Source organism: Carcharhinus amblyrhynchos, chromosome 26 (genome assembly GCF_965287045.1).
Source record: "Carcharhinus amblyrhynchos chromosome 26, sCarAmb.v2.hapA, whole genome shotgun sequence".
Taxonomy (NCBI): domain Eukaryota; kingdom Metazoa; phylum Chordata; class Chondrichthyes; order Carcharhiniformes; family Carcharhinidae; genus Carcharhinus; species Carcharhinus amblyrhynchos.
The window spans coordinates 2,093,056-2,117,808 of record NC_137349.1 but is presented as its reverse complement, the minus strand read 5'-3'; the positions used below and the strand labels follow the sequence as shown (position 1 = coordinate 2,117,808).

At 45.1% G+C, this 24,753-nt stretch overlaps 1 protein-coding gene across 1 annotated transcript in view; it reads right to left on the bottom strand.

Moving 5' to 3' along the window:
- The window catches only part of LOC145358786 (transducin-like enhancer protein 1), a 215,486-nt gene that overhangs the window by 90,071 nt on the left and 100,662 nt on the right, over positions 1-24,753 (bottom strand). Inside the window, exons 5-7 of the mRNA XM_080213073.1 lie at positions 17,909-17,971; positions 16,154-16,258; positions 777-975 (exon numbers count right to left, since the gene is read on the bottom strand). Coding sequence (XP_080069199.1) covers positions 777-975; positions 16,154-16,258; positions 17,909-17,971 — 367 coding nt within the window. The remainder of the gene's footprint in view (positions 1-776; positions 976-16,153; positions 16,259-17,908; positions 17,972-24,753) is intronic.

Sequence of the window (24,753 nt, the reverse complement as noted above, 5' to 3'; positions counted from 1 at the left end):
TATAGTTAAGAAAGCCCACCAATGCCTCTACTTTCTCAGGAGTCTAAGGAAATTTGGTACATCCACTACGACTCTCACCAACTTTTACAGATGCACCATAGAAAGCATTCTTTCTGGTTATATCACAGCTTGGTATGACTACTACTCGATCCAAGACTGCAAGAAACTACAAAAGGTTGTGGAAGAAGCCCAATCCATGACTCAAACCAGCCTTCCCATCCATTGGCACTGTCCGTGCTTCCCACTGCCTTGGGAAAGCAGCCTGTGTAATTAAGGATGCCACAGACCCCGGACATACTCCCTTCCACATTCTTCTATTGGGAAAAAGGTACAAAAGTCTGAGGTCCCGTACCAACCGACTCAAGAACAGCTTCTTCCCTGCTGCTGTCAGACTTTTGAATGGACCTACCTTGCATTAAGTTGATCTTCCTCTGCACCCTAGCTATGACTGTAACACTACATTCTGCACCCTCTCCTTTCCTTCTCTATGAATGGTATGCTTTGTCTCTGTAACGCACAAGAAACAATACTTCTGTACTGTACTGTATACTAATACATGTGACAATAATAACTTCAATCAAATCCTGCACATCTCAGGACACTAAGGGGCAATTTAGCCTAAAGTGCGGGTCCCATATCAAAACCCCCAGTTGAACAGTCAGGTAGTTAACATAAGGACATAAGAAATAGGAGCAGGAGTAGGCCATCTAGCCCTTCGAGCCTGCCCCGCCATTCAATAAGATCATGGCTGATCTGGTTAAGCCAGACTCCTTTACCTCGCCGATGCTCTGAATCTTGATGGTTCTTGTCTTCTTTCAGCGCAAACGGGGGGTGAGCTGCAAGTGCGTTGGAGAGCGCTAGGAGGCCCGAGCTGGCACCAATCGAAGACATGGTGGGAAGCTGCAATCCTGAAGGATGAAGGGCCAGCGGGAATGGAGAAGCGTGATGGGACAGCTGCTGGGGTTGGAAGTGGTGCTGTTCCAAAATGGAGGAAGCGGGGAGAAAAGAAGAAAAACGGATTAGATATTAAATTCCTCAGCACACTTAGACCCAACTTACAGACCTAAATCAAAGCATAAATATTCCTCTCTCTCTTCCCCACCCCCCCCAACCCCCACAAACCTCACAAACTCCAGCAACGCAAAATGTGCTCTCAAGAACGTCTGGATGTTTAGAATCATTTAGAATCCAACACTGTAGTCTCTTACAATCATGGTTTCTTTATCTGAACCAGAGCAGCATCTTATCAACAGATGAGACATAAAATAATACAACACCTCTTCCAATGAGGGGATCCCTGTACCCAATCATGTGGGGAAAGTGGTGGGGAGGTATGGTCACTGGGACTAGCAACGCCCTGGGGGGGGGCCGAATTCCAATCCCACCATGGCAGATGGTGAAACTTAAATTCAAAACAAAAAAAATCTGGAATAGTTTAATGTTGATCATGTTTAAGCCTCTCGGTTAGTGTAGAATTACGGAGACACAAATTCTGCTTCTTCATAAAATACCTTTATTTCTTTGATCCAACGCCACACACAATTTTCCACCAACAAAACAGTGCCACCTGTGGCCCATTTACATATCAGTGACTTCTACTGAATAATTGACATCAAATTAGGACTTAATTGGAAGGTCTGTGAACCCATTCCCAACAGGTCATCCTTTTCGCTTGTCATAAAAAACGCACCTGGTTTATTTTAGGGAAGGAATTCTGTCAGGTATATCCGGCCTGGCCTACATGCGACTCCAGACCAGGTTGATTTTTAAATACCTTCAGAAGAGGCACCCAGCTCAGGGGCAATTCAGGATGGGCAATAAATGCTTCTCCAACTACCAACACACACATCCCATAATAAATATATATTTATAAATTCCGGTTTTGGTATTCAGCCACACAAAAACATTTTATAAACCCCACAGCATCACATGTCGACGGAAGGCTGCCTGACTGTCTTACTAAGATTTTATATATTCATAGGAAAATGCTACAGTAAATTATCCAAGCTTTAAAAACACAACGGCAAAATTAACCAATGTAATGCACACAACGAGTTAGAAGTTTCCAATTTGCTGCACTAACCAGAGTATAAAACTAGCTGGTTCCTTCAGGACTGGCATTCAGACCTTGTTCAAAAAGGTCATTCTTCACACTTTAGGCAAACATTTTTAGTGTGTTTTGTTAATATGGTCCCTCAAGAACGTGGAACACATAGTAATTTTTAGGTGCAGTTTAACACACCAGATCCAACATGCTAAATGTCCGGTTAACGTGACTGACTGAAATTTATTTAAAGCATTATTTCTGAATGAGAGAATCACAGAACCTCGACAATGCAGAAGGAGGCTATTCAGCCTATCGAGTCTGCACCAATTCTCTGACAGGGTATGTTACCCAGGCCCTCTTCCCCACCCTATCCCAATAACCCCACACATTTACCAAGGCTATTTTATTTAATCTACACATCTTGGAGCACTAAGGGGCAATTTAGCCTGGCCAATCCACCCAACCTGTGCATCCTGAGACTGTGGGAGGAAACCGGAGTACCCGGACGAAGCCCACTTGGACATGGGGAGAATGTGCAAACTCCACAGAGACAGTGACCCGAGGCTGGAATTGAACCTAGGTGAGACAGCAGTGCTAACCACTGTGCCACCGTACCCCCCTAGCAGGCGAGCAGAGAGGATGAGCAGCGAGAAGGAGAGCAGCGAGACAGCGCCGAGGGAGAGAGAGCGCAGAGAGCGCCGAGGGAGAGAGAGCGCCGAGGGAGAGAGAGCGCAGAGAGCGCCGAGGGAGAGAGAGCGCAGAGAGCGCCGAGGGAGAGAGAGCACAGAGAGCGCCGAGGGAGAGAGAGCGCAGAGAGCGCCGAGGGAGAGAGAGCGCAGAGAGCGCCGAGGGAGAGAGAGCGCAGAGAGCGCCGAGGGAGAGAGAGCGCAGAGAGCGCCGAGGGAGAGAGAGCGCAGAGAGCACCGAGGGAGAGAGAGCGCAGAGAGCACCGAGGGAGAGAGAGCGCAGAGAGCGCCGAGGGAGAGAGAGCGCAGAGAGCGCCGAGGAAGAGAGAACGCAGAGAGCGCCGAGGGAGAGAGAACGCAGAGAGCGCCGAGGGAGAGAGAACGCAGAGAGCGCCAAGGGAGAGAGATAGAGCAGGGAGGGGGAGTGAGTGAGCATAGAGAAATAGTGAGCAGGGAGAGACAGAGAGCAGAGAGAGAGAGAGAAAAAGAGAGAGCACAGAGAGTGCAAGAGAGCAGATAGAGTGAGAGCGAGAGCAGAGATGGTGGGAAAGGAAATGATTTGGTTGATACATTGCAATCCACGCTTGTGCTTGGATTACACATGGATTCATAGTTCAATGGATTTCAACTTCTGTTATTTTGACCCATGTCAGTCACCTAGTGGGCTAAAATCTGCTCTTAATTATTTTTAGGAAGCCCACTTAATAGGAGACCTCAGTATCCCGAGGCCTTTAGACGCCATTCCTTTCTCCGGTACACAGTCTCTTGTAGCAACCTTGGTGATGAAGCTGCTGTCAGCGGCCCTCGCTCGCGATGATGGATGCTATCCAGATGTTTAAAACCACACAAAAGTGGAAACAAGTTTCAGAAAAGGGCGGGGGCAAGAAATCTAACCACATTTGGTAGGCCAGAAAATAATTATAATGACAACTCAGCTGAACTAAAGCAGCAAAGGAAAAATGCATAATAGAGGCATATTTGGGTCAAATCCTGTGGCCTCAAACAAACCGTTTACCAATTACTACAACGTTCTGTTTCAGAATCATTCACAAAAGGAAATGCTTTTAATCCCAAACATCGGCATCTGTCCACAAAAGAAATAAGGAAGGACTATCTGATTCTGCTCTGTTTCCCTTGCTTATCTTCTTGCATCAGTACAATAGGGTTTGATCTCCAACAGCTCCCCTGTGTAACATGCAATAGCCAGCACAGTTCAAATGACTTCATATCACAAAGCAAAATCCATCACAGTTTCCACACACAAGTTTAGCAAACGATTTTGATCCGAGACCCGGTTATTCATCAGCAAAAAAAAAGGGCAAACTCACAGTAAACACAGGAAGGCAGTTAAAATGGAACCCTTGACATTGGCATCAGTGGAACCGAACAATGGGTCAAAGGTCAAGCAGCAAAAACAGACCCTGGATAGATATATCTGCTACAGTTTGTTTTGAAGCAATCTTTTGATCCAGATTGGAAAACAGAAAGGAGAGAACATCAACAGCACTGAGAGGGCAGATTCGCTTGGTGTGACTTGCCTGGAACAGAGCAGGCTTGGAAAAGCCTGACAACTGTGAATATTAGAAACTTGGCCCCTAGTTCAAGTATTTAGCACTTCAAACACTGGGGTGGAAATCTGAAGAAACACCCTCACAGGGCAAGATGAACAGATTTTTTTTGAAAGAAGCGAGAATCAATTTTCAAAATCTATTTTGCCAGGGTGGGCAAAATTCTCCCAAGCCTCCAACAGCCAGTAAGATGAAGGGCATTGGGGTGGGGAGATGGGATATGGTGGGAGGGCCAAAAATCCTTTTCATGAATTTACCGCGGGATCTTCGGTTGGTGCCTGCCAGGACAGATTGATAAACGTGCCAGAAGTCAGGCACGAAACTCGTTCATGTTGCATTAATGGGATGCAGATGAAAGCCCAACACCCCCTCCCCCATCCCCAAACACCAGATTCTCCACGTGTGAAACATGTTCAGAACAATGTGGTGTGCAGATGTCAGGACTCAGCTTAACTACGCCTAGGACTGCCTCCGGAGATTAGGGGTGGAGGTCACCACAACCTCGGACCACCACCGCTGTGGGTGGGAAGAGCTCCTGTAGGTGGACCCACCAGATTTGGTGTCCCAGGGTGGTGGGGGCAGGGTCCACCTTCCAGCCTCGGAATGTTCCCATTCTCAGGGGGTCCACCTTCTGTCCTCAAGAGTGCTCTGTGCTATTGGGTGCATTTTCAATATGGCACCTGGACACCATGGCGGGTTACCCATCATCCAGGCCTACCCCACCACTCAATGTGACGTCAACCACTCGGGCGCGTAACAAGTGAGGTCGGAGGCGGAAGATTTGGCACATTTTCCCACTGGCCGCCACAACGGGAAATATTCCACATTCTCATCCCCATCACTGAACTCCGTCTCAGAATGGAAGATTTCCACACAACATCTAGAATGTTGCACTGAGAACGTCACGGGGCGCGCATTCACACAAACAATGTTTAATCTAAGTCTTTACAAAACATGTTTTAACAAATTAAAAAGACTGCACTTTAAAAGACCACTAGTGTAATATCCACAATTATCAAAAGTAACATAACTGAGAATTCTATCATGATTTTAACTGAGTGAAATATCCCAAAGCGTTCCAGAATCCAGAATCTTGGATTCATGAAGGGAAAGTCGTGTTTGACGAATTTACTGGATTTTTATGAAGATGTAACTAGTGCGGTCAGTCTGCAGGTACAGCAGGTGATCGAGAAGGCGAATGGAATGCTGGCCTTCATAGCGAGGGGGATAGAATATAAAAGCAGGGAGGTCTTGCTGCAACTGTACAGGGCACTGGTGAGGCCGCAGCTGGAGTACTGTGTGCAGTTTTGGTCCCTGCATTTGCGAAAGGATATATTGGCCTTGGAGGGAGGGCAGAGAAGGTTCACCACGTTGATACCAGAGATGAGGGGCTAGCCTATGAGGAGAGATTGAATAGATTGGGCCCGTACTCATTGGTGTTCAGAAGGCTGAGGGGGGATCTAATACAGACACACAAGATGGGGCTAGACAGGGTAGAGGTGGATTCTTTCCACTTAGAAAGGAAACCAGAACTAGAGGGCACAGCCAGGATGTGGGCATCGCTGGCTGGCCAGCATTTATTGCCCATCCCTTATTGCCCTCGGATGGCATTTAAGAGTCAATCGCATTGCTGTGGACCTGGAGTCACATGTAGGCCAGGCCAGGTAAGGATGGAAGATTTCCTTCCAGAAAAGGCATCAGTGAACCAGGGGGTTTTCCTGACAATGGTCATGAATTCCACACTTTTTTTTATTGAATTGAAATGCCACCATCTGATGTAATGGGATTCGAACCATGTACGCATGGCAAATGGCAGATGGATCTCCAGGCTTTTAGAATTGTATTATTGGGTGTACAGAGATTAAGGTATGATCTAATCAAAGTTCTGATAATGATTAAACAATTTGATTTGATTTATTATTGTCACATGTATTGGGATACAGTGCAAAGTATTGTTTCTTGCACACTATAAAGATAAAGCATACCTTTCATAGAGAAGGAAAGGAGAGGATGCAGAATGTAGTGTTACAGTCACAGCGAGGGTGTAGAGAAAGACCATAAGACCACAAGACATTGGAGCAGAATGAGGCCACTCGGCCCATTGAGTCTGCTCCACCATTCAATCATGGCTGATATTTTTCTCATTCCCATTCTCCTGCCTTTTCCCCATAACCCCTGATCCCCTTATTAATCAAGAACCTATCTATCTCTGTCTTAAACACACTCAATGACCCGGCCTCCACAGCCTTCTGCGGCAAAGAGTTCCACTGATTCCCCACTCTCTGGCTGAAGAAATTCCTCCTCATCTCTGTTTTAAGGGATCATCCCTTTAGCTTGAGGTTGTGCCCTCTGGTTCTAGATTTTCCTACTCGCGGAAACATCCTCTCCACATCCACTCTATCCAGGCCTCGCAGTATCCTGTAAGTTTCAATAAGATAAATCAACTTAATATAAGGTAGGTCCATTCAAAAGTCTGACAGCAGCAGGGAAGAAGCTGTTCTTGGGTCTCGATAGGGTGGAACCAAGGCAAGGACAGTTGGGAGATTCATTAGCTAAACCTTATGACATACGAACAATGAGCTATTCGGCCCCCCCTTGAACCCACGCTGTTATTTAATAAGATCATGGCTGATCTGATAGTTACCTCAAATCTGCACCCCATCTACCCCCAATTCACCCCCTCGTCTACCAAGAATCTTCACATCACTGCCTTGAAGACTCTGCTTCCGCACCTGTTCAGGAAGAGAGTGCAGAAGTCTCATGATCTTCAGAAAAAAATTTGCCTCATCTCAGTTTGAAATGGATGACCCCTTATTTTTAAACAGGAGCCCCCAGTTCTAGATTCTTCCACAAGAGGAAACATCCTCACCACATCCACTATCAAGACCCCTCAAGATACTGTATGTTTCAATCAAGTCACCTCTTAGTCTTCTAAACTCCAGCAGATACAAGCCTGGCATGTCCCACTTTTCCTCATAAGATATCCTGCCCATTCCAGGAACTAGTTCACTAAACTTTCTCTAAACTGTTTCCCATGCATTTACATTCTTCCCGAAACAAGGTGACCGATACAGTGCACAGTATTCCAGACGTGGTCTCACTGAATAACTCTTAAGAACTGAAGGATAATCTTCCTATTTTTGTATTCAATTCCCATCATGATAAATGATAACAATTAATTAGTTTTCCTAATTACGTGCTGTATCTGCATACTCACCTTTCTGTGATTCATACACTAAGACACCCAGATCCCTCTGCACCTCAGATCTCTGTAATCTCTCACCATTTAGATGATAGTCTTCTTTTTTATCCCTCTTGCCAAAATGGACAATTTCCCATTTCTCCACGTTAATACACCATTTGCCAGATCTTTGCCACCTCGCCTAACCTTCTGGAATCCCTTGTGGCCTCCTTATGCGCTCTTTACAACTGATTTTCATAGCTACCTTTATGTCAACAGCAAACTTGGCAACCATCCCTGTGACAAGAGGTCACGGGTATGGATTGAAAGGTGGAAGAGATGAGGAGGAACTACTTTTTGCAGAGGGTGTGGTGAATTTGTAGAACTCGCTGCCCCACATGCAGTGGAGTCTGAATCATTGAATGGTTTCAAGAAGGAGATAGATACATTTCTGATACAAAAAAAGGGATTAGGGGATATTGGGAACAGGTAGGGAGGTGGAGTTGAGATTGAGGGAGATCAGCCGTGATCTGATCAACGGGCTGAATTTGCCTACTTCTGCCAAATTTTCATGTTCTTTTTTTCATCCAAATCATTTATATAAATTGTAAACAGTTGAGGTCAACAGCAGCATCTCTGAAATATCAACGGACAATGTGCGCATTGTGCAAATTCTCACCATGCAAACTGATTTTATGCAACCATAAAAATCTATCCCCCTCCATGGTCCTCCCTCGTGATTACCCTCCCCCTAGCCTCCTGGATGTAGTTGCTGGATTTTTGGGTTCCCTCCTCCAAATGCTGAGACTCGCCAACAGCAGAAATGAGACCCAAGCATGAAATGGAAAAGCTGGTGTAATAACATCGCAGATTCAAAATCCAGAGAGAGGAACAGAAACTGTCCCCTGCTTCTGACTGCACCTAGTCTCAAAAGATCTTAGCTCAGAATGAAAGGGTTTAATGATCTGAAGCAAAGCAAAACTAGGAACACAAAGTCAAAATAAAGAGAGGAGAAGGATATTTTGGGAAGGTGATGGCCGAGTGGTATTATCGCTAGATTACAAATCCAGAAACTCAGCTAATGTAGTTAACGTGGCCTGCTGTATATCGGAGAGACCAAGCGTAGACTGGGTGATTGCTTTGCTGAGCACCTTGGGTCTGTGCGCAATCACGACCCTGACACGATTCTGCTCCCTTGCCCAAGTGTCAGTCCTTGACTGTTGCAATGTTCCACTGGAGCTCAACGCAAACTGGAGGAACATCTTCCGGCTAGGCTCTGTACAACCGTCCAGCCTCAACACCGAATTCAACAACCACAGATGATTCACTCCACCGCACCTCGACCCCTTTGTTTTCATTTTATTTAATTTTTAACTGTTCCCTACCTTTAATTTCTCTGTCATCCTTATTTTTCTTTCCCTCCCCCACTCTTCTCCCTAATCCATCCCCCCCTTTTACCTTTTCTCCCCCTGTATCTCAGTCTTATCTCTTGCCCACCCATATCCCACCCCCATCCCTCACATCTTCATCTGTCACAGTTTACCCTCTGATTTCAGCTTCTCTGCCATTTGACCACTCACACCTTCTATTCTCTCTACGGGCCGCCATTAGCACCTCTTAGCCTCTCCCCTTGTTTTTGTGGCTATGACTCATCTTTCAAAGAAAGATGAAGAAGTTAAGAAAGCCCACTAACACCTCTATCAACGCCTCTACTTTCTCAGAAGAGAAAGGAAATTTGACATGTCAGCTATGACTCTCACCAACTTTCACAAATATCCCACAAATAGATAAAAAACATCTAAGAGCGCAGGAAATTCAACTTCTACAGATTTAAATTCAGCACTTTTGTGATGTTAGTGTACCTTTAAGAGATGCTCTCGAAACCAGGTTTCCTGCAATTGTAAGCAGGCTATTCTGGCTTCAGTTATTTTCTAACCTGGAGGAGGCTTTTTGTTGCTGCTTAAAGAGGGGTTTGTTTATTTTTACTGGGATATTTGTGATTCTGCATTGGTAAGAGAAAAACCGGTTGGAAGGTCAGGTGACAGAAACTCTTTTTATTTTCAGTTTGGAGCTGCAGGTTTTAGTTTTAGAAGGGACATCAAGCTGGAAGGAAGTCTCTCTCTCTCTTTTCCTGGTTTTGGAAATTCTGCTGACCATCTGAAACCAAGATCTCGCCTTTCTGAAAAGGGGAATCTGTTGGAGGCTTGCCTAGAATCCCTCGTGCTTTGGGAAATTGTTCTGAGTCTATCCAGAGAACTGCGGACTACATCCAAAGGCCTCCATTCCAGTATCACGTCAGCATTAGTCTATGCTGTATTAAATCTGTTTGAAGGGTCTTGTTTATGGGACAGCTCCTATATTTGTTAAGGGTTATGCATTATTGTGGTTGTTTTGGTGTTGCTTGTAACTGAGAAATATTCTTACAATATATGTTAATGATATTCTTAAATAAACTTTGTTTGACAAAAGCTCCCTAGTGGGTCATTTGATTCATACCTGAAGTGAAACCTACCATGCTTATTCTAGTCAAATTCAAGGTGCAAAACTTGTGATCCAGATGGGCTTCATAAAACGTGAGTTTCTGACCTGAACCATAACACTTTTAAAAAAAAGTCCATCACAGAATCCCTACAGTGCAGAAGGAGGCCATTCAGCCCATCAAGTCAGCACCAACAACAATCCCACTAAGGCCCTATCCCCATAACCCCATGTACCAACCCTGCTAATCCCCCTGACAGTAAGTGGCAATTTAGCCAATCAACTTAGCCCGCATATCTTTAGACTGTGGGAGGAAACTGGAGCACCCGGAGGAAATCCACGCAGACACCGGGAGAATGTGCAAACTCCACACAGATGGTGACTCAAGGCCGGAATCAAATCCAGGTCCCTGGTGCTGTGAGGCAGCAGTGTTAACCACTGCACCACCGTGCCACACACTGACTTCCTTTGTCTCTTCAGATCAGTCTATGAAACCAGAAGGATACCATTCAGACTGTCGTGCCTGTGCTATCCAACTCCCAGTCTTCTAAGTCCCCCTACTCGTTAACATGACACAAAATTTACAGGCCGAAGTATTTTTAGAACCATTTCTAAGCACCATTGTGTGTAGCCATCTAGGAGAAATCTGCATCATGGTTTTCCAGGATTGTCATTTTGCTGAGTAGTGCCTGGGTCAGAGTCACAAATCTCCCACTCTTTGCAAACAATCCAACTCCCGCCACCCAGAATGTGCCTGAGCAGACAGAGAGAGAAGCAAGCTGAAAACTAAAGTGAGCTAAGAAATCTCACACAAGCGCACTTTCCAAATTACCAAAAGAGGCTCCAGTTCCCACCAAGTCAGTGTCATTCTCTCTCTAATGGACACCCCTGGACTGTCTTAGCAGAGGGAAATTGATGATTGAAAATCAAGCCCCATTGCTGCTGATTAATGGTGAAAATTGGCCCGTTAGACTGCTGAGGTATTGGATTACCGAGGTAATTAAAAAACCAAGTATTTTGCAGGAGGTCACAGTATTACAGGAAACACCAGAGGATGTATTAGAGAGAGCAATCCCATATATGATTACATTACATCAAATAAAAGAAGGGATCGAAGAAAGTCCCTGCTACTTTTTCAAATTTTTATTGATGGAAATATAGCGATGGAAAGACAATACAAGTAGAAATGCAGTTTTACTGTAACAAAACCATGAGGGAGATTGATAGGAAGCAGAAAACAGTAAACTGCCCTCAAGGTTACATCATCACATCGAAACTCACTTGTCTTAATGCCACTGAGTATCGGCTTCATGATATAACAAACCTATCAAACCCACTGCACCACAATTATTCAATTATGTACCCCCACCCACTCACCAATCACTGAGCCACTATTTTAAAGCAAATTTAGTTCCCACCACAACTCAGAAAAAGACAAGGAGTGCTACTACATACATCCAGTGTGGATGGAATTCAGTACATCCATTACAACTCTCACCAATTTTTACACATGCACCACAGAAAGTACATTTTCAACTTGTATCAGAGCTTGATGTGGCTCCTGCTCTGCCCAAGACCACAAGAAACTACAAAAGGCTGTGAACGTAGCCCAGTCCATCAGGCAAACCAGCCTCCCAACCACTGACTCAGTCCACACTTCCCGCTGCCTCAGAAAAGCAACCAGCATAATACAAGATAGTGCCAGAGTGTGGCAACGTCTCTCTCACGAGCTGTGCCCAGTATACCCTCTAATCCTATCTTTTACTTTCATTCTACGCTCTTAAAACTCCATTCTAACTCTTTCAAACTTTCGAACAAAGCTCTAATTATCTTATATTAAGTTGTTCTTTCTCTACACCCTAGCTATGACTGTAACACTACGTTCTGCACCCTCTCCTTTCTTTCTCTATGAACATTATGTTTTGTCTGCATAGCGCACAAGAATAAATACTTTTTCACTGTATACTAATACAATACTAATAATTCACATTTTTAGGTGTGCAGATCACTAACAACCAGTCCTGGTCCACCCCATGCCAACACTATAGTTAAGAAAGCCCATCAATGCCTCTACTTTCTCAGAAGACTAATGTCATGTCTAATCTCATGTCAGCTACAACTCTCACCAACTTTTGCAGATGCACCAGAGAAAGCATTCTTTCTGATTGTTTCACAGCTTAGTATGGGCTCCTGCTCTGCCCAAGACCGCAAGAAACTACAAAGGGTTGTGAAGGAATCCCAGTCCAGCATGCAAATCAGCCTCCCATCCATTGACTCTGTCTTGGAAAAACAACCAGCATAATTAAGAACCCCATGCACCCCAGACATTCTCTCTTCCACCTTCTTTCATCGGGAAAAAGATACAAGTCTGAGGTCACGTACGACCCAACTCAGGAACAGCTTCTTCCCTGCTGCCACCAGGCTTTTGAATGGGGCCACCATATATTAAGCTGATCTTTCTCTGTGACTGTAACACTATATTCTGTACTCTTTCCTTTCCTTTAATCCTATGTACTCTATGAACAGTATGTTTGGTCTGTATAGCATGCAAGAAACAATAATTTTCACTGCATACCAACACACGCAACACCCTTCTCCCCAGGGCAGAAGAGTCAATTACTAGGGGGCATAGATTTAAAGTGTGAGGGGCAAGGTTTAAAGCAGATGTACGAGGCAAGTTTTTGTTTTACACAGAGGGTGGTGGGTGCCTGGTACTCACTGCTGGGGAGGTAGTGAAAGCAGAAATGATAGTGAGTTTTAAGCGGAGTTTGGACATACACATGAATAGGATGGGAAGAAAGGGATATATATGGTCCCCGGAAGGGGAGGGGGTTTTAGCTCAGTCAGACAGCATGGTGGGTGCAGGAGGACCTGTTGGAGGACCTGTTCCTGTGCTGTAATTTTCTTTGTTCTTATAATAAATTAAAATAAAAAATCAAATCAAAACTGTGACAGACACACAAAGAGCACATTAGCAATTTGCAACAAAGTCATCTGATTCAGGTCTTTGGTGCACTTTCTACTCTCTGAGGAGCAGAGAAGCGTGATCCCCAGGGTTCTAAAGAAGTTTCAATTTGTGAAACGGGGAGTGGCGCAATTTAATATAGAACAAAAAAGGAAGTATGCAAAAACGAGCGGTTTGAACCATCAGAAACAAGCTCACCCACCAAGCATCTGCCCTTCAGACACGCTGGAGACCAAAATCCCAGAGCGGTGAGCTTAAGTAATCTAGAGTGCTGTCTGTAGGCACAATAGAACCACAAGTGCTAACTGCCATGCAAATTCAACAGCAAAATGAAATGGCTGGAGAAAAATCCTTGAAATGGGGCACCCGCCATCAACCTCATCACCAACACAGCACAGCATCACCCAGCTCTCAATCACCTATCTTCCCACAATCTCAATGGTTACCATTGTCCAAAATATTTCACCCCTCTGAAACAAGTCCACATTCATGTCATCACAATAAGCTGCATGCATAGGGGAAACTTCCACATCATTTGCAAGACATGAGCAAATGTCGCTTAAACCGTTGCAGTAAGGATACAGATGTTGAAGCAAGGAATTTTGCATATTTTGTCATTTAAAAGCAGAGCAAACTAGGAGGTGCATTTTTGGGAAGGGTGCATAAAGCCATTTCTTCCCTCGCCGCATTACTTCATGAGCCGTACATCAACTGTGGGCGGAGGTTAACCCACTCACTCCTAGGACACTTTAAAAGGACAAAAGAGACCATTAAAAGTTTTGGTCCACTAATCAATAATAGAGGCATTTCTTCTCCCAACAGATATATGGACAGATGAATTAGGAGCAGGGGTAGACTACCTGGCCCCTGGAGCCTACTGCGCCATTCAATAAAACAAAACGAAAGCTTCAATAAGTTAGTCGGCACGGTGGCACAGTGGTTAGCACTGCTGCCTCACAGCGCCAGGGACCCAGGTTTGATTCCCGGCTTGGGTCGCTGTCTGTGTGGAGACTGCACGTTCTCCCCGTGTCTGCGTGGGTTTCCCCCCCAAGTCCAAAGATGGGCAGGTTAGGTGCGTTGGCCATGCTAAATTGCCCCTAAGTATCAGGGAAACTAACTATAGTAAATACATTGGGTTGTGAGGATCATGCCTTGGTGGCATTGTGGTCGGTGTAGACTCGATGGGCTGAATAGACTTTTACAGTGCAGAAGGAGGCCATGATTTTTATAGAACATTTCGGATTGTATGGTGGAAGAGGCAAAAACGCAAAAGTATATTGAAAGGGGATCCAAGCACCTCGCACACAACATTTATTTGCTCGCGGATAGATGGTTTGGGAGTACACCACTCTTAAAATGTAAATTTTGGACAGCTTTCCAGCACTCTAAATCAACAATGAATCAGTCAATCAATCTATTACCCCCAAATGGCCCCACCTCCACATCACAATCCTCCCAGTTAGCACCATCGTGAATAATAAAACATGAACAAAATTAAACAGTTAAGTTATTAAAGGCAACGCTTAATATTTCATTGCTCAATTAATTTAGGTTTTCAAAAAACCAAAACTCGACTTTAGGAAAAAAGAGAACAATTTAAAATGTGAACCAGTTCTTTTTCAAATATTCCAATTTCCATTTTTAATTATGTGTTGATATATTCAAATACATCAACTTAATCTAAAGGTTTAAAAATAGATCATTAAGCAAAAGCAATTTTTTTTCCCCCAAAATATATTTTCTTTCCAATAGTTTCAACAGTTACTTGCTGACGAAAGGATGGAACCCTATTGGCAGAGGGAGGAAGAGATTGGGATTCTCCTTCCTGTTCCCACTTCTTCAGGCAAGTTCATTATTCAGAGGGATCTCCATCAGAGATGTTGTCCAACTAGAAACTATTCATGGGTATTTGCAGTCCCTCAAACCAGAGCTGATCAAGCCTTAGCCAAGTCCACTGATCATTAGGTACTGGCAATGCTTCCAGCGAATTGACCTTTGGCCTTTGACAATGGGTGGGATTTGCTGCCTCCACGCTGCACGTTTCTTTCAATGGGATGCGGTACACTATTTGCAGGAACTTCTGGTCCCGTCGCTGTCAATGGGATTTCCCACTGATACCAACCCACAGAATCCCTAGGGTGCAGAAGGAGGCCATTCGGCCCATCAAGTCTGCACCTACCAACAATTCCACCCAGGCTCTATCCCTGTAACCCCCACGTATTTACCTGGCTAATCCCCCGGCACTAAGAGTCAACTTATCATGGCGAATCAACCTAACCCGCACATTTTGGAGTGTGATAGGAAACCAGAGCACCCAGAGGAAACACATGCAAACACGCAGAGAATGTGTAAACTCCACAAGTATAGTCACCCGAGGCCAGAACTGAACCCAGGTCCCTGGCCCTGTGAGGCAGCAGCGCTAACCCACTGTGCCACCATGCCACCCAGAGGTTCCTGCCAGCATTAAAGTAATAACCACTGTGCCACCATGTCACCCACCTCATCCCAACGCCATCCCAGCTTTCGAACCCGGTGGAACAGGCAGACACTTAAGTGTCAGGGAAATTAGCAGGATAAATAGGTGGAGTTACAGGGTTAGGGCCTGGGTGGGATTGCTGTCACTGGGATGAATGGCCTCCTTCTGCACTGAAGGGATTCTATGATTCTATTACTTTTAGTCAAAGAATCGTAGCGGCATGGGGGCGGCTCGATGGCACAGTGGTTAGCACTGCTGCTCATAGCCCTAGGGCCCCAGGTTCAATTCTGGCCTCAGGTTACTGTGTGTGGGGAGGCTGCACATTCCCCGTGTCTGTGCGGGCTTCCTCCAGGTGCTCCAGTTTCGTCCTATGCTCTAAAGATGCGCAAATTAGGTGGACTGGCTGTGCTAAATTACCCCTTAATGTTAGGGGGGCTAATGGGGTAGATGCATGGACTTGCAGGGGTGGGGTCTGGATTGGGTTGTTGTAGGTGCAGACCAGATGGCCTCCCTACAGAAATCATTCTATGGGTTTCAGTCATAGTGCAACGATACGAGATGAGTCAGCTTTACTATTACCTCAAAGAGTCTCATTACTAATTCCTTTCTGGAGGGTAGTGGACGGTTTACCATCATTTCCTTTCTCGTGTGGAGTTGGGGCAGAGAGCCATGCAGGAAATGCCAGTCACGCGAAGTGTACAGTGCCTGAGGAAAGTCATTTCATTGGAATAAACGTTAAGAGGTATACATACTGGGGGTGGTAGAATGGGAAGTCCTCGTACCCCAATGGCAGCATTTAACTCGCCCATGGTCACCTGCTTTGCACGTTCTATGGTCTGGATTACCTGTTGTTGATGCTGGAAAGATACCAAAAAGCAAGGAAGTCTGGTAAAATTATTTGGAATAAAGCAATTCAATTCCTGCATTCACAGTAACAGGGTTAAATCACCTTCAAGGACCAATAGTGCAGAGTGGACATTTATCACCATAAATAGTTTATAAAATCAACACCCTTCCGGGGATTCCACATCCTATCATTTAAAGAATAGGGCCAGTTACCTTGGCAATACAATATAGAAACACTTAATTGGTTGTAAAGCAGTTTGCAATGTTCCACGGCTGTGAAAGGCAACAAATAAATGTAAGTTTTCTTTTGAAACCCAGGAGTGTGGATGTGCTCTTTTCTTTACTGCGTAAAACTGTCAAACCATATAGAAGGATCCAGAAATCTTGATCGCAAATATACAGAGACGAGGGTTATAACCTCAGGAGATCCCCTGGCAATTTGGCTCAGGGACTCTATTTGAAGCCTTACACTGAACACTCCTTTCATTTTACTAACCCATAACACACAATGTTCTGAATCAGGAACAGATTGAACGCCAGGAACTGAGCGCAAAAATCAAGGCTGACTGACAAAAAATCAAGTGCAGTACTGAGGGAGTGCTGCCCTGTCGGAGGGGCTGTTTTTCAGATGAGATGTTAAACCAGCATCCCGCTTCCTCTCTCGAGTAGGTGTAGGAACACAGGAAGTAACAGCATGAGACCATTTGGCCCATGGAGCCAACTCCACCATTTAATCATGGCTGGTCTTGGGCTTCAACTCCATTATCCTGCCTGCACAATACCCTCTCTCCCCCCACCGAGACACTAAAAGAATCTGTCTATCCGGGCTTTCGATGTATTCAATGATGGAGAATCGACAGCCCTCTGGGATAGAGAATTCCAAGGACTTGCAATCCTTTAGAGTGAAGGAATTTCTCTTCATTCAAGATCTAAATGATTGGCCCTATACACTGGGACACTCTCTTTCTCTCTCCCCCTTCCTAGCCCACCGTCTCCTCTCCCACTCCCTTATCCCCATTCCCCCCTCAACTCCCACTTCTGTCTCCCTTTACCTCCCCCCCCAGCCCACATGTGCCACTACTCCCCCAACTGTTTCGTACTATTTGATAAGAGGAAGCAGCTACACTATCCAAACCCCTTTCAGATGTTTCTACAGCACTAGTTCAAGGAGCAGTGAGTTAGCTCTGGATTCCTGGCCAGTACTTATCCCTCAATCCTCCATAAAAAAACAGAATTATTTCTCATTGTCGCACTGTTACCTCTGGAAGATTGCTGCGGGTAGATTGGTCACGGTGTTTCTGACATCGCAACAGTGATGACAGTCCAGAAATACTCGGCCGACACTGAGGGGCTTTGGGACATTTGTCTGGCCATGAAAGGCATTATGTAAAAGCAAGTTTACCTTTCTTTCCTGCAAGTATAGCTTTTATAGTATGCAGAATTTATCTATTCTATAAACTATAATAAAGTTTGAAATTCTTTTAAAGTTAATGTTTATAAAGTTTAAAGTTTAAAATAAACTTTAAAAAAATCTAATAAGCACAAACAAGGTGTGCAAAAAAAACCTGAAACTTAATCTGCTATTTAAAAAAACATTACATTTCAAAGGTTTAAGGTTAAAAAAGAATTAATAAATTACATGAATTAAAAGTCACACTTACTTCCTGTGATAAGTAAGGAAGGAGCTGAGCGCAGATCACATTCAGTCTCTTCGCAATTTCTGTCTAGGAAGAAAAGGATTACGTTTTAAACAAAAATATTCTAAAAACGGAGCTGCAAACGTGAATTCATGAAGCTAATGCAAGAAGTGGATTGCTAACATTCTGTTTTGCTCCAAAGGATTAGCAAGCACACTCCACATTAGTGATTTGTGAGTTATTACAAATCTTGCACAACAAGCAGTCAGTTCACCAGTTCAGTATGTGACCCAACAACTCCGCAGAAACCCCCGGCTAATTAACTGCCTTGGCAGCTCCCTTAGCATGTCGAGAGCAAACGCGCTTTGAAACACAAGTAGGCTTACACTAACACTGCAATGAAGTTACTGTAAAAATCTCCTAGTCGCAACACACTGGCCCTGTTCGGGCACACTGAGGGAGAATTTAGCATGGCCAATGGACCTAACCAACGCGTCTTTTGGACTGTGGGAGGAAACCACAGCATCCGGGGCAAAACCCACACAGACGGTTGGGGGGGTATCCATACTACCATCTTCCCAACCCAGCTCCCACCTTCCCCCCCGCCCCCCCCACCCCGTTATAAGGAGAGGTTGGGGTGGGCACAGAAATCAGCAGCCCCCTCCACCATATTTCAATTGGTAATCAAGGGTCAATTAAGTTTGCTACCCAGCCTATCGACCCAGGTGATATGCTGTCCATAGACCATAACACATAGACATAAGATGTGGGTAGTCAGGCTGAAACACCATGCTGATTTTTAAAAAATAAAGGCCGGAATTATCCAGCCATTCACGCCTCACTGTCGCTGTAAGCGAGGACAGAGAATTTAGCGCTTAGCCAAATCTCCGTTCACAGCAGCGGGACTGGAGAATCCCGCCAGCATAAATGACTGGAAAATCTGGGCCAATATCTTCAAGGTGGTGGGTGGGTGGGGGGGGGGGGAAGAAGGGAGGGAGGGGGAAGGTGTTTTGTCTTTGGGGGCTGCCCTTTGCCAATCGGGAAGTGACCCCCCCCCCCCCCACCGCCTCACCTTCCTTCCTATCTTCCTTCATCCTTAAAACTCACCACCCCCACCCTCAAGGGCAAGGCTGCGGGCTAACCCGTCTCCGGGAATCCATGGATCCATTCTTTCTCCTCCTCTTGCTGAGGTCTCAGCAACACTCACTAATGCGTGCTTGGGACTAATGAAGCTATCAGGAAATCTGACTGGCTCCTGAGAGTGAGGCTTCCTCCCCTGCGTGGGGCAGAAGTTGCCCTCGGCCCTTGTCCAGCCTGCGGACGGACAGGCTGACACAAAGCCAGTTATCTCCATGTGGGCTTTGCCTGTGGATTGGGGGGGGGGGGATGAGGAGGGAGTGGGGTGGGGTGGCAGTGACTCAGCTGCCTGCATTATATTCAGCTCTTTCTTTAACTAAACGAGTACAATTTGATTTGATTTATTATTGTCTCATGTATTGGGATACAGTGAAAATTATTGTTTCTTGCGCGCTATACACTCAAACATACCGTTCATAGAGAAGGAAAGGAGAGAATATAGTGTTACAGTCATAGCTAGGGAGCAAAGATCAGCTTAATATATCTGAATTGTGGGCCCCTCTCACAAGCATATTTAAGATTGCCACAGTCCATGAAATAAATCAGTCTGTGAAGTTTAAAGTTTATTCATTAATATCATAAGTTGGCTTACATTAACACTGCAATGAAGTTACTGTGAAAATCCCCTAGTCTCCACAGTCCGGTGCTTGTTCGGGTACACCAGGAGAATTTAGCATGGCTAATGCACCTAACCAGCATGAAGGATAGAACGAATAATCGAGGTAATTACAGGCCAGTGAGCCTTACATCAGTGGTAGGGAAATTATTGGAGAGGATTCCTTGAGACAGATTTACTCCCACTTGGAAATAATTAGTGCGAGGCAACATGATTTTGTGAAGGGGAGGTCGTGTCTCACTAACTCGATTGAGATTTTTGAGAAAGTGACAATGATGATTGATGAGGGTAGGGCAGTGGACATTGTCTACATGGATTTCAGTAAAGCCTTTGCTGTTTGTGATATATATAAATGATTTGGAAGAAAATGTAACTGGTTTGATTGGTAAGTTTGTGGATGACACAAAGGCTGGTGGATTTGCAGATAGTGATAAGGACCAGAGGATACAGCAGGATATAGGTCAGTTGGAGACTTGGGCAGAGAGATGGCAGATGGAGTTTAATCCGGACAAGTGTGAGGTAATGCATTTTGGAAGGTCTAATACAAATAGGAAATATACAGTAAATGGCAGAAACCCTTAAGAGTATTGATAGGCAGAGGGATCTGGGTGTACAGGTACACAGGTCACTGAAAGTGTCAACGCAGGCGGAGAAGGTAGTCAAGAAGGCATACAGCATGGTTGCCTTCATCGGCCGGGGTATTTTGAGTTTAAAAATTGGCAAGTCATGTTGCAGCTTTATGGAACCTTAGTTAGGCCGCACCTGGAACATCGTGTTCAATTCTGGTCACCGCACTACCAGAAGGATGTGGAGGCTTTGGAGAGGGTACAGAAAAGATTTACCAGAATGTTGCCCTGGTATGAAGGGCATTAGCTATGAGGAGAGGTCGGAGAAACTTGGTTTGTTCTCACTAGAACTATGGAAGTTGAGGGGCGACCTGATAGAAATCCATAAGGTTATGAGGGGCATGGACAGAGTGGATAGTCAGAAGCGTTTTCCCAGTGTGGAAGAGTCAAGTACTCGGGGGCACAGGTTTTAGGTGCGGGGGGCAAGGTTTAAAGGAGATGTACGAGGCAGATTTTTTTTACATGGAGGTAATGGGTGCCCAGAACTCACTGCTGGAAGCAGATACGACAGTGAGTTTTAAGGGGCATCTTGACAAATACATGAATAGGATGGACATTGAGGGGCATGGTCTCTGGGAGGGTAGGGGGTTTTAGTTCAGTAGGACAGCATGATCGGTACAGGCTTAGAGGGCCGAAGGGCCTGTTCCTGCGCTGTAATTTTCTTTGCTCTTTATCTTTTGGACTGCGGGAGGAAAGCAGAGCACCCGGAGGAAACCCACAGAGTCACGGGGAGAACATGCAGACTCCACACAGAACCCAAGCCGGGAATCGAATCCTGGTCTCTGGTACTGCAAGGCAGCTGTGCTAACCACAGTGCCACCGGGCCGCAAAATCAAACAGTCTGGTTACGAAATTGCCTTCAGCTAACGCTGTCTCTTGTCAAACCAGGTGCAAGCAGTGCTCTCTGATCACAAAAATTCAGCAGGGTATGTATGGGTCAATAGTCTCCAAGATACTATCCAACTCAGAGGAACTACCATCAAACTATCAGTAATGCTTCAATCCCTTCAGATTAAAAAGGTAGGTCTGTACTTAAGATTAACGCTGCTTTTAAAAGAATATGAAAGACAGCCAAAGGGGGATTGATTAAAACCCTGGCAACATTGGGAGCTCTAGCTTTTAATTAGGATTCAGCACTTAAGAGTGAATGCAAAAATACAGGAGACAGAGACAAGCCTCGGAGACAGAGTACATACTCCGGAATATTCCAGCCACAGAAGCAGTCAGGCTGACAGACTCATCAAGCACACACAAAGCAGGGAAGATAAAAGTGACGCAATTTAATGTGACTTGAACTGGAAGGGAGTCAAGAGAGAGAGAGAGAAAAATATCCTACACAGCAAGCGTAGCCAAAATAACATTTCCCCACCCAGTCTGGTCCGATCACCTCACACAAACCGGGAGAGAGAGAAAAAAAAATCAGGAATTCAAATAACAAATCTCGGGTTTAATACATTTAGTTAATTAAAATAAATGGTTGGGTACCTGCAGTAAGCAATAGCCGTGAAGAATCTCGCACACGTACGCACACTCAGTAAACATACTTTGAACAGACTGTATTCTCTACTGCAAACAGACTGTCAGCAAGCTCACACAACGATGGTCCTCGCTTGTGCCTAAAGACCCCCAGGGCCATCAGCACTCACACTGTGCAGCCCACAGAGGCAAGTGACAATTAAACTGCAGGCTCAAGCACAATACTGACATAATTTGCCCCTCCGCTGTGCATAGTAAGTGGTCACGCAACACCTTTTAGGAGGTACAGACGCCTCCGTTAAATTCTTGCCACCTAACAACTTTCAGGGTCCGGCAGAATACAGATTAACTTTTCAGAGATAGTGACGCTTCTCAAGTGAGATTTTAAACTGGGCAGCAGACTGGCACAGGGGTCAATAACCGGGGTGGGCACAGATTGAGAGTAAGAGGTAGAAAGCTAAAAGGGAAGGGAAGGAGAATTTTTTTCACCCAGAGGATGGTGAGAATCTGGAACTCACTGCCTGAAAAGATGGTCGAGTCAGAAACTCTCGTAACATTTAAGGAATATCATAGAATCCCTACAATGCAGAAGGGATTTGGCCCAGCGAGCCTGCACCAACCAGAATGCCACCCAGCCCCAACCCTGCAGCTCCATGTATTTACCCTGCTATTCTCCTGACATTAAGGAGTAATTTAGCATGGCCAATCCACCTAACCCATACATCTTTGGGCTATGGGACAAAACTGGAACACCCATGGAGACACGGGAAGAATGTGCAAACTCCACACAAACAGTGTGGAGCCAAGCTAGGAATCGAATCCGGGTCCCTGGTGTTATGAGGCAGCAGTGTTAACCATTGTGCCACCCTAGTATTTAGATATTCATTTACACTGCTGTGACCTCCAGGAGTATGGGCCAAGTGCTGGAAAATTGGGATTAGTGTAATTAGATCTTTGTTGACCAGCGTGGACACGATGGGCCAAACAGCCTTCTCTCGCGCTGTCAGTGTCTATGAGTCTCTGAATTCATGGTCTGGTTCGGAGTAAGATGCAACATAAATGTAACTCTTCCAACTCAATGATATCACCATCCACTTCACTTTTAAAGCCAATTAAGTCAGGGGTCCATAAATACAAATTAGTTCAAGAATTAATAAATTATTCCCAACCTTAAAAACTCCTAAAAACAGGAGAGAAGTAGATGCCACTTCAGACAAGTACAGCGTACTTCAAGCAATTTACACCAAAATAAAATTGATGTTGTTAAAAACTGCGTTTTTGTTTTTTTAAATTGCTTCATGCCACAACCAAATCCTCACTGGTAGACAGGTCAATGTGACACTTAGCACATAAGTGAACAAAGCAAAATGGTTCTCAAGTACCAGCAGTGCTCGAGTGTTGTTGGTTTCACTGAGTCAGGGGACAAACACAGACAAGTATTCTCCATGTACACCTCACAGAATCGATAGTAAACCAGCAACTAAACTCCCGGTGGAGCTGTTTCGAGATACTCCCAGCAACTGAGGCCAGATGCAAACATTCCTCGGTTTCTTGTCTCTTCATGCCTCCTCCAAACCTCAATCACCTCGCACTGTTCTTTGGAATCGACAACAGCTAGAAGGTGCTACAATCTCCCGGAATAAAGATGTGAGGGTTGGGTGGATTGGCAATGCTAAATTGCCCTTCAAGTGTCGGGGGGAGGGATTAGCAGAGTAAATATGCGGGGTTACACAGAAACACAGAACAGAGGAGCAGGAGGAGGCCATTTGGCCCTTCGAGCCTGCTCCACCATTCATCGCAATCATGGCTAATCATCCAACTCAATAGCCTAATCCTACTTTCTCCCCATAACCTTTGATCCCATTCCCCCCAAGTGCTGTATCCAGCCGCCTCTTGAATACATTCAATGTTTTGGCATCAACTACTTCCTGTGGTAATTAACTCCACAGGCTCACCACTCTTTGGGCGAAGAAATGTCTCCTCATCATCATCCTAAATGGTTGCCCCAAGCCCTCAGATTGTGACCACTGGTTCTGGGCTGCCCCACCATCAGGAACATCCTCCCTGCATCTACCCTGTCTAATCCTGTTAGAATTTTATAAATCTCTATGAGATCCTCCCCTCAGTTGTCCGAACTCCAGCAAAAATCCTAACCTAATCAATCTCTCCTCATACATCAGTCCCGGAATCAGCCTGGCAAACCTTCGCTGCACTTCCCTGAGAGCAAGGATGTCCTTCCTCAGAAAAGGAGGCCAAAACTGCACACAATGCAGGGATAGGGTCTGGGTGGGAGTTGTTGTTGGTATAGCCTGGATGGGCCAAATGGCTTCCTTCTACACTGTAGGGATTCTCTGAATATCTACTCTAAGCAGTGAGCTAAATTAGGAGATTAACTACCTAACCCACACGATGACAGAAGCTCCTATTCACCACCTCTACGCAGCTCAACATGTGTGTAACCAAATCCATCTCAGCTTTAATGGGAAACCGTCTCCTGTCACACAATTATCTGACTGGCTCAAGTTCTGCATCAAAAAAAAGCAACAAATTCACAGGAATGTACCGGTTAGTAAATCACTCACAGGAATTAAAGTGTCTGCAAGGATCAAAATCATCTCTTTTTTTAAAAAAAAGAACCAAAAATGGGTCATCAGCAACACAACCAATTAAAGAACAAACCTCCATTGCAAGCAAACTTCTGAATTTCCTCTGCAGCTTTATGGACCCTCCCCATTTTCACACCAGTCAGAAAATCTTTTAACCCACCCTCAGCAACATCACTTTTTCCTTCATTTGTGGGACATGGGCGTTGCTGGTTGTCAGCATTTATTACCCATCCCTAGTTGCCTTTGGAGGGCAGTTGAGAGTCAACCACATTGCTGTGGTTCTGGAGTCACATGTGGGCCAGGCCAAGTAAGGACGGCAGATTTCCTTCCCTAAAGGACATCAGTGAACCAGATGAGTTTTTCCTGACAGTGGTTCATGGTCAGCAGTAGACTCAGATATTTTTATAT